This window comes from Sprattus sprattus (assembly GCF_963457725.1).
Source record: "Sprattus sprattus genome assembly, chromosome: 1".
Classification (NCBI taxonomy): Eukaryota; Metazoa; Chordata; class Actinopteri; order Clupeiformes; family Clupeidae; genus Sprattus; species Sprattus sprattus.
In genome coordinates, this window is record NC_137920.1 from 69,850,004 (window position 1) to 69,861,052 (window position 11,049).

The following is an 11,049-nucleotide window of genomic DNA, read 5'->3' on the forward strand; positions in this document are numbered from 1 at the left end:
ACTGAAGGTTCTGGTTTGGCAATTCAGCACCTCACGTCCATAGAAAGCTTGGCACACTCGCGTGGCTTTTGAGATATAAATATATACATGGTTTGACCTGGTTCTTCTACATTCGTCAGCGTATGGGCTGTGACTTGTTATTTTATTCAGTTCAGTTTTTTTTCTTAAAATAAACCACTGTGGTCCATGCCTTCCAAGGTAATTACAGAGAGCTCCTGGAAGTTCCAAGGGATCCAATCTACAGGTAAGGTTTTGCCATCAAATAAACTTTCCATCAGATGTTTGGTAAGCTTTGACAGAGCGGTCTGTCTTCAGAGTAGAACAGACAAACTGACAACAAAACGGGGTCAAAATGGGGTCAGAGCTATTAAATAAAAACCTGAACGGTGATTTTGTCTATGAGGCTACTAGCACAGTGTCTTTCAACATCAAACATGTTTTGACCCTGTGCAAGGTGAACTCTGTGGGCCCCACAGGGTAGCTGAGTGGTGGATGGTGATGAATTAAAGGGTGGTAGTAGGTTAAATAATGTGGAGTCAGCAATATTTTCAGTCAGTAGAAAATCAAGTGGCATTCATGACTGAAACAGGGGCAATGACATACTAATTCAGTGACGATGGCACAATATACAGGCCTGTATTGCACAAAAAGTGAGGCATAATACAATGAGGAATACAATAGTGTATGATGGTGTTCTACTGCTGTGGTGTCTAGGGGCACTATGGTGTAAAGATAAGAGAACCAAATAAAAGTGTTCCACAAAATAAAAATACAAATGAACCTCTTTTTAGGTTCTCTTATCCTTCCTTTCTTCATTTATCTTGGCGTCCTTGGGGAACTTATTGGTCTGTAAATGTTCTCATTGTAACAGAAGTGGTGATGTTGGTGGCGTGGTTGGCGGGGGAGGGTTTATACCCGAGTGGTTGAATGAGAGTGCGGCAGGCCTGTGGAGTTAAAGCCATGGGTGAAAGTATTGTAAGGGTGCATGCTGGGATGCCCCATCAATGAATTGGGGGTCATGGTGATGGTATTGGGCGACATGGTTACCGTGTTGGGCGTCATGGGGATAGAGTTTGCCGTCATGGCGATTGAGTTGGGGGCCATGAGGGGGATGTCGTCGGGCGAGCGGCGCAGGGTCAGAGTGTAGTCCCTTGGCGAGGACTCCGGGGTCAGCCGCAGGGGGTCGCACAGGCTGCCAACTTCCTGGTTGCCGCTGATGGTGGACGGGGCGTGGCTGATGTCGTTGGAGGCGTTCTGCCGGGGCGTGGTGGGCTGCTGGTGCATGTCCTGACGGCTGCGCTTGTCCTTCCGGTAGTAGAGTGCAGCGAACGCCAGCACGTTTAGAAAGAGCAGCGAGGCTCCCACAGCGATGGTGACGCTCAGCTCGGTGGAATAGTCGCGGGGGTTGGCGATGACCATCGGGCCCCGGTTGTCTCCGCTGTGGGTGGATACGGATGGCTGCTTGGTGTTGGCCGAGCCGGCCTTGCGCTGGTTGGGGCGGGGATTCTGGGTGGTTTGCAGGGGTGGCACGCGGGTGGTGGTGGAGGTGTAGTGGAACATGTCATGCAGGTTGTAGAGGTGAGGGACAAGGTGCTTCCAGAAGGCAACCTTGGTGGCTCGGTAGTGGTCACGCACGCGTGGCTTCAGGCCGATGTGCAGGTAAAGCTGGTCGTTGGGGTTGTACTTGGACCAGGAGACCTCCTCGAAGCGATTGGCCTTGGTGTGGATGAATTTGGTGTCCTGAGGCACTGGCTTATTGGGATCACTGCAAACATATAGCAACAGAAACACAGTCAATCTCAGTCTTGGTCCATGAATTACTAGAAACAACAGCTATACAGACACCTCACAAGATTTTTTACTTTCTAACACTGGTCACTGCCTAGAACAGCATAACATAAGCTGCTTAAGACACTAGACCCATTGTTTGATATCAGTTATCAGGATCCAAAGACCCAAGAAGACACTTCCTTGAGTGCAGTACCACACATTACATCTGGATGGCAGGGTTTCATTCTGTCTTATTTTGTGTGTATCTCACTAAGTGGTGAGCCATCTTCCCACTGGTTCCCTATTTCAATCCATGTAGCCCATATTCACTGCTAGTTAACATTTAAAACAGTACTAATTTCAGCTATATAAAAAACTCAGTATGCGAATATATTCCTTACCCGCTTTTGGCAAAGTTAGTCCAGTAGGTCATTACCACGGCACTGAGCATGATGTCATTGCGGGAGAAGTTACAGGGAAAGAGTTCTGTTGGCCCAATCAGTGGCACGCCAAAAACGTATGGCATCTCATCTCCGTGGGCTGAGTCGGACCAGGCAGGCTTCATGGGGCTCTGACAGTGGTGGTAGAAGGCATAGAAGTAGGTGGGTGACCCGTAGCGGGCATGCAGGTCTGCTGTCACCACTGAGGGCTCCACCCACTGGTGGTCGGTGAAGAGGGCCACCAGAGTCTTCCGCCGAGTCTCCGGGTTGTCCCGGTCCGCCCAGTCTGTGTACATGAACTTAATCGTCTCCCGAAGCGTGTCCTTCCCCTCCGGGTAACCGTACAGGCCGTCCACGAAGTCGGACACGGCAAAGTCGAAGTCTGAGCCCGACACGCCGCCGTCGTCAGGGTCCACCACGCCCTCCACGAAGCGCAGACCCTCTCCCTGGTTGACCCCCAGCATGATGTCGTAGTTGAGGAACTCGCCCTGCTCCATAAGCACTTCCGGGTCGTCGGGGATGAGGTCGCCGTCGATGACGGGCCCGAAGGCCACGTGGAAGCGGGCAGGTTGGATGTCCTGCTCCACCAGCTCCTTGGCGCTCCGCTTCTGCAGGCACCCTACAAGGTCGTGGGTGTCCAGCACGTTGCAGCCCACCCGCTCGGCCAGCTGGCGCGTGTACTTCACTGGCTGGTAGTTGACGGCCCAGCTGGACAGAGCCGAGCCACTCTGGATGATGGCACGGTGGAACAGGCCTGCAGAGGACCGGACAGAAACAGAAATAAGGGTGATCGGGAGGACCTCTGCCTTCTCTCTCTCACTTCACACATCGTGATCTAATCTTCTCTACAAGACAGTCCGCTCTCAGAAGACACATTGACGTCTCAACATACTCATAGTTCATGAGTTCAATTCAATCAAAACATTTAAAAAACCCTTCCCAACCAGTACACAAAGGCTAGTGAAAAGCTTTACCGCAATAAAACACTAGAACAAAAGATATTTAACAAGTGATGAGTGATACTGATTTCAAAAGCAGATGGAGATCAAAGGATAGACATAGATCAAAGAGGCCCAGAAATCCCAACAGACACTCTCGCACACAAACTCGCAAGAACCAAAAAAAGTTGAGGGGCACATGTATGATTTGAAGGACTAGGTTTCTCACGGTGAACTAATCATAAGACTGTGAGTCGCCTTAGGCGCAGGAGACGTGAGATTACTTCAAAGTCCATTAACAGACCGTGGCTAACTGGCAGGAAGAGCTGCAATTTTAGTATGATAAATCACTTTACATAAATTAGATTTAAGATGCCTTACACTTGAACTATATCGCACGTAATTTGGTTTGCTTACACAATCTCTCACACAGGCTTGTTTTTACACTTAAATCACTATTATTCATTATTTAGCCACAGCAGGGAACTCAAATACAAACTCAAACATGTTGAATCCCAAATCACAGACATTGTGACTATGCAGTGGTCTCAGGTTTATACAATGTGTGAATATAAATGCAAATGATGAAAAGTGAACCTTTCACCTAAGGTCTTCAAAATAATTTAAATTGCAAGATATTATTCCAACAACAACTTCTTGAACGTTTGTTTAGTTCTTTAGTCAGTCACGAGTCACCGTGTCTGATAACAAACATGTCTTAAAAATGAGACACGTGGACAAGACAGATGTCCAAAAAGGAGAACAAATATTAATTAAAAACTTGAAAGGCTAGTACAGTAAGTGAAGGCTGCAGCTTTTCAAGGACATGTAATGGATTTCAGTGTCCTTTTTAATTGGCAAATGCTTCAAAGACCAGTCAAAATCAATTATAAAAGATTTTCTATCAGCAAAAATGTATGTCTCTGTATGAGGGAGCATTTCAATGAAAACCTTTGTCTGCCTTATAGAGAAGTAGAAATGGAAGGAATGTCAGTAAAAGTAAATGTAAGTCATGATTCTCCTCTTTTTGCAATCAGACAACTCAACAGTCACTGGGGTATTGTTGAAATATACTTTTCACTAGGTTCTAAAGTGCTTATAGGGAAAACACATGAATTATTGAAATTGTGAAATATTTGGCAAAAGAAAACTCAAATACAAAAGAGAATATTTCAGAATAATCAATTTTAAAAATTGCATTCAGTGCATCATTTAAAAATAATAAGCCTTTGTAAAATACTCTGCTTCATAGGAAAACGAAAAGGAACGTACGCTTACTACTTAAATATACTGTATATTAAGAGGGAACTTTTCAATGCATAGTTTGCAACAAGTAAGGTTAGTTATGCTGAATATATATTAATTCCTTGATCAGATCTCGGTCCTTGTCATTATGAAAAAATCTGTCATTATGAAAAAAGGAGATTAATGAAAAAACTGCCGTTGCAATACGTACATGTGCGATTACTTAATGCAGTTGCCAAAGTACATTATTATACAGTCATTTCTGCAGACTTATCTGATGGACCCACCTCCTACTGAAGTATATTTCAATAAAGGATATGAGCTATGAAAGTTCACTGACTAGGTCTTAATAACCTCATCTCATGCAGTATGTTACATATATTTCCATGGACAGAATCCACATGGTAATTCAGATTGTGATCTACATTAAATGGGCTGTGTGCTTTTTACCTCCGTGAGGTCATCTGCGCTGCCCATACATCAGTGGTGTCTGGTGCAGTGTGTGTGTGTGTGTGTGTGTGTGTGTGTGTGTGTGTGTGTGTGTGTGTGTTTCACTGGTGCAGTGTGTGTGTGTGTGTGTGTGTTTCACTGGTGCAGTGTGTGTGTGTGTGTGTGTGTGTGTGTGTGTGTGTGTGGTGTGTGTGTGTGTGTGTGTTTGTGTGGTGTGTGTGTGTGTGTGTGTTTGTGTGTGTGTGTGTGTGTGCAAGGTGACTGCCTGGCAAGAGGAAGGGGAGGATGTACGACGCCCCCCCCATCCCCCCCCCCCCCCCCCCACCACGCCCCACCCGCGCCCCTCCTGCGCTCTATTTATCATCATGTGACCTTCTTCTGCCCTCACTCGTCCTCCTTCCTTTCACTCTCACTCCATCACTTCAACACTTTCCTCTCTCTTCACTCTCCCCCCATCCCGTCCCACCTGCCATTCTTCTGCCTCTCCAAGGCTTCTCGCTTCGCACCTCCTGCCCCTCTACTTATCTCACGCCCCCCCCACCCCCCCACCCCCACCGGCGCCAAGGGGCTGGAGGAGCTGAGAGAGTGTGATTAAAACTCCCAAACACATGAATATATAAATAAATGAAGCTAATGAACGAGGAGATGAACTAATAGAGCGTGGTATTTATTCTGCGTCTGATCGGAGAGGACAGGCCCCCGTGCCGTAATATACGATCTGCTTTCGGGAGAGGACGAGCCTTCGCCCTGGAGCTCCACGCTTTTAGGCTGATTGCCGATAGGACAGGGGAGGGAAGACGGACCGCCACCTTCCCTGCTCCTCCCACCATCTCCCAAGCAGAAATTCTGTCCCAAGGCGTCGTTGACATCAATCTAATCTATTATATGTGCTGTGCACCAGCGAGGGAAAAAAAAGAAAAACACGTGCCATATGCTGTCACAATTACTCCACCACATGGCACTCCTGTTGCATTTGGTGATGAAACTAATGTCAGCCCCACTGCCGACTATGGGATCTGGGCCTTCTGGATGGAAATAACGGAAAATGAGAATGGCCACAACTGTGCTTTTTTAGTAGCTTAAAATAATGGTTTAACGGCGACAGTAAAATAAAAATCTGCCATTACTGGATCCCTACATCTGTACGTAATGTCAAAAGACAGACCTGTACTACCCAGACTCGCCATGGCGAGGCAACTGAATTGGGGTTTACATTTAAAACACACACCTCCTTAATTCCCACTCAAACAAAACCGAAAATCAAGCATTGCATTTCCAGGGATTCTTACCTTCCGAGTGATGGGACAGCGTGAGGAGGCTCACACAAGAGGCGCCAATCCCTGACCCAAAAACTGTGACACGTTTGGGGTCTCCGCCGAAGTACACGATGTTCTTACTGATCCACCGCAGTGCCTGGATCTGGTCTAGCAAGCCGTAGTTCCCTTTGGCTGCCTGGTCACCTGTGCTCAGGAATCCTGTAATTGATCACAGACCTGTGAGTCCTGTGCCTCTGCAAGAGTGCTACAACCGCAAAGCTCATGGACAAAACAGCAAATTTCATCTCAATTCACCAAACTCACTACGAAAAAAAAAAAATGATATTACTATATTATCTATGCAAAGGGCGCTATCAGTTTTACAGGAAATAAGAAATTCTTTAGACTGTCTGCTTTTGAAAGATACTCTTGTAAGGCTTCTAGGCCTTGGGATCGAAATGTTTCTTCTGATAACGTTTTAATCTGTTTGAATTCCTGCGTTCCTTGAAAGGTGAGTGCGACTTGTTCAGTAGATTTCACAAGGGAGGCTTTTCACATTATGAATGTATCCTTGCAGTTATTAAAAATCGGGTCATTGCACCTGCCAACACACTGTCCAGATGTCTACTCACCGAGTACTCCCACTCTGTAGTTCAGGGTGATGACAATGACATTCCCATAGCTGGCCAGCACGCTTCCGTCCATGAGATTTCCAGTCCCTTCCATGTAGGATCCTCCGTGCACAAAAATCATGACGGGCTTTGGATCGTCCCGCGCCTCTCGGAGTCCTGCAACACGCCATCATTATTAATACATTTTGTTTGTGTGTCCAGGCTTTGTGCTACAGACTGATGGCTCGGCGCTCGCTCAGAAGAGTTTTCACGGTGATTCGATACTGAGCTCGGGGCTACAGAGCGCTCTTGATGTTTAATTTTGTGCTCCGACATGTTTACTTTCATGTTTGTGAAGGTGAAGATGATGCAAGAGGTGGGAAAGCCAGATATGTGTTTAATATTTATGACAGCCATGCAAAATTATGACTAGAGGAACGGAGGCTGATTTAAAAGCGAGGCAGGTTTCGAAGAGGCATACCGTCATCATCCTCGCTGTCCTTATCAGGGGATTCCTCCGCTTGTTTCTTGGCCCCTGGGGGGACAGCAGTATCACAAAAGGGGAGAGAAGGGAAAAAAGTAATGAGCAACCTCAAGAACAACGAACATCCTTAATCCAAAATGAGTTTGGGCTTTTTCGTTTATTTCATTTTTATATAAGTGTATGTGTGTTTGCACTCCATTTTAGAAGTTGATAGACCTGTCTTGCAGGGTCGGCTGAGATCATAGTGAAGGATGCAGCTTTTTAAAATGTACGTGTGTGCCAAGAAACAGCCGGGGATAGTAGTGTGTGCATCTAAATCACTGTGGGTTCACATTACATGTAAATGTGCGTGTTTTCATATCTGCATGTATGTGTATGTTTAGTGTATGTGTGTTTGTATGTGTGTGTGCGTGTGTGTGACAGAGAGAGAGAGAGACAGACAGACAGACAGAGAGAGAGGGGGAGAGAGAGAAAGCAAAAGAGAGAGTGCAATATGCAAATTCCAACTCACAACCTTGCGTGGGCACATAGATGTTCAGGTAAAGGCAGTCCTCGCTCTGCTCCTGCAGGTAGGTGGCGACCGTGTCCAGGTTAAAGGTGGCCCACACAGGCATCATGATCTCAGGCACGGCGTTGCGGATGTTCTGCGGGCAAACAGCAGGAAAGCGGGTGGCGTTGCGTACCCCCGACCAGCTGGACGGGGCGTCCGGGGGCATGAAGCGCTTCTCCCCGATAGGCGGCGAGGCATAGGGCACCCCCAGGTACTGGTCCACGGGCCCCAGGGTGTCGGTGGGCAGCTGCACCCGCATGCCCCTCAGCCTGCCGTACTGCGTGTTCACCACTGGGTGAAAAGTCACGCCGGTCACCATGGCGACCGGCCCGAGGAAGAAGAGCATCCATAGAGAGAGGGCGAGTGGGCAAGTCCTCTGGCATTTGGGTGGGTGTGGACATGACAGGCGGGCACTCATCAGGCGGTGCCACATGGTCTGGGCAGGAGGGCACCCTGCCGCACAGCAACGACAGCGTTCACAAGCTGGGTGTTTTTTTTTTGTCGGGGGCTCCTGCTGGCTCGGTGGCTGGCTGGCGCTGTCAGACTCTCACACGCGCTCTTGTTCACCCACACACACAGAAGCACGCATCCCTTGCCGACTCCCACACTGTCACACACACACACGCGCGCGCCGATTCCACTTCTCACCCGAGACACACACTAATGGTCATCACCGTGCAGCAGGATGCAACCTCTGACCGTCCAAGGCACAAGTTGTTCTCGCAACTGGGTGTTCCTGACACGACTGCTGCCATTGATTCATAAGTTCACAATTGCAGGTCGCTCGCCACTTCCCACTCCTGTCCTCATGAACACCTCAGCCCTGAAAAAAGAAAACATTCCTGTAAAATATCCGAGTTCAGCGTCCATATTAGTATGAGGTTTTCAGTATGGGGGTTGCCATACGTGGATCCTTCCATATTAAAAAAAGTTTCCAATCTGATATATACCTCCAATAACCTACGTGTCATTTCTCATGTTGATATGTGGGCAGGGCCAGTACACTAAAAACCAAACATTACACAAACATCAGACATTTGTACACTAACACACATCACCACTTAGAATGGAACACAGACAAACCACAACTACTCAAGATTACCCCCTCCCCCCCCCCAGTACACACTGTATAGAGTTTCACTGTGCTCAAACTGGGAAGTTAATGCACAGGTGTGTGTGTGTGTGTGTGTGTGTTTGAGTGAGAGAGAGAAAGAGAAAGAGAGAGAGAGTGTGTATGTGTGCCTGCATCTTTGCATAGGAGAGAATTTGCCAACACTTAATATCAGAATGTATTCCCAAGTGTACTTTATTTTCCACAACAGAGAATCTTGACATCCCTGGCAAACACTCTTGGCACATGTCTGCTTTCATACAATGACGATGTGAAAAAAGTGCTTGACCATATGTGTTTAAAATGTAAACAGGGTTGAATATTCTGCTGAGTGGGCAGTATCTCACAAATCCTGCTGTGACAACACCCTCCCATGATTCAACCACAAGCACTGAGAAGTGCACACCTAAGACACAACAGTCTTAGCATCCGAAAACAGCTGCTCCTGCTTCCTCCTGCAGCATAGAGTTAGCCTAGAATGGCCATCATTAATGCTACAATTTAGTTTTAGGCGTATGTGTGCCTGTGTGTGTGGGTGGGGGTATGGTTAAACAACACACGCATACTACTACATGCTTGGACAGTTTCTGAAAATCCATCCCTGTCATTCACTGCTTTTCTTGATTTGCCTTGCCTTGCCTTGACTCTACAATGTGTGGTTAATCCACGTTTTCAAGACAGTTTATTTGAAATCGATGGACACCCGCAGAGGCCTCTTGATATAGAATGCAACGACACCTCGTGTGGTGCAACTGATAATATTATTGACATTACCTCTGGCCACGACAAGAAGTCACAAGAGAAAATTCACAAGAACGAAAAAACTAAATATCTGCTGACAAACATCTTCAGTTTTCACCTGCATTCAATTTGTTTTCGAAACAAACCACTGACAAACCGATCACATTGACCTTTCATGAGTCTGTATTTAGAATAAGGGATTGGACAAGTGCTCAGGTCTATGTATCCCCAACGCGTTAATGATATGATAGACCTGCAACTGTAGAAAACCCTATAGAGTGGTTCGGCCAACGCGTGTTAAGAGCTATCTTGACTTCTCGGATGTATGTGTTTGTGAGTGTGTGCGGCGTGAGAGAGAGCGAGAGAGAGAGAAAGGGGGGGGGGGGGGGGGGGGGGGAGAGAGAGAGTGTATATTCCTTGGACGCACGGCGGGGGAGACGGTGGAGAGTACCAAACGAGACATGAATACCAATAGGTAAGAACCTCCTTCCTGTAATTACGCTACTTAAGCGCAAAGCTATGGGGAGATCTTTGGAGGATAAATTATGCGGATGTATCTAATTATGAAAACATGGAATTCACGCACAGTCCTCGGTGCAACCTGCCCTGAATAGCATTTGCATTAACAACTGGCGAGGTCACACGAATTGATGCGATATCGAACCTGTTTTAAACTAATACTACACTGGCATGCTCAATATGAAAATGGAAAAAAGGGATTCGAGCCATCAGGCTCAGTCGATAGCAGAGCTGGATTTTTTGGAAACATGTTTCGGTAGATTAATTTACTTGACCATTTTTGTTCAGCGCACTTTGTTTTATGACGACGCAATAAACGTGGACTTTCATTCACAATCACAACTGTGCATCATTTGATAGGCAGGACGAACGTTAGCTGTTCATTTGGTCCACAACAGGTGCTGATCTCAAATAAATCAAACCTCAAATCAGTATAAACACACCAACAGTAAAACACAGTGGGCCATTATATCTGACAGGTTAATAGATCTGGTAACTCCATTCGCTGATAGACGATTCATCTACAGTGGAATATTTGCGATATGGTGAAGATGTACGGGCCCACCAATTAGGCAACATATTTTATTCACATCATCACCACCAATCCAGTGTGATATGTATCCAAGCTTTTTTTAATCTCACCAAATGAAACATCACCCAAGAATAATCCAAACGAATGTAGCCTTACAGACACATTCCTTCTATTAAACCCGCATCCCACCCGCGCGCGGTGAGATGCAGTACGAAGGTAAGTCGCCCTCTTTTGATGCCTAGTTCAGGATGCCGTGCGCTAGAAGGCTACCCATTACTATCACTGTGGTTGTAAAATGATGTCAAATTGAAATGCATATCGACAAGTGATACAATTACAGTTCTCTCTCCCGCAACACACGTACATTATTACGCTTTAACCATACATCCACCTTTGTTCAAT

General features: G+C 46.7%; 1 protein-coding gene across 4 annotated transcripts; it reads right to left on the reverse strand.

The window, feature by feature from the left end:
- Positions 1–909: 909 nt before the first annotated feature.
- On the reverse strand, positions 910–8,177 carry nlgn3b (neuroligin 3b; the record flags this gene model as incomplete). 4 transcript variants are annotated; one of them, XM_080833222.1, is made up of 6 exons in its annotated part: positions 910–1,765; positions 2,172–2,964; positions 6,133–6,318; positions 6,732–6,887; positions 7,192–7,245; positions 7,706–8,177. In XM_080833222.1, the coding sequence occupies 6 exons, from the start codon at positions 8,175–8,177 to the stop codon at positions 910–912; spliced, it is 2,517 nt and encodes an 838-aa protein (XP_080689348.1). The 4 variants fall into 4 exon arrangements, with proteins under 4 accessions (XP_080689348.1, XP_080689349.1, XP_080689350.1 ...); XM_080833223.1 differs by lacking the exon at positions 7,192–7,245 and having other exon boundaries at positions 7,706–8,045; XM_080833224.1 differs by lacking the exon at positions 7,192–7,245 and having other exon boundaries at positions 7,709–8,039.
- Positions 8,178–11,049: the final 2,872 nt, after the last annotated feature.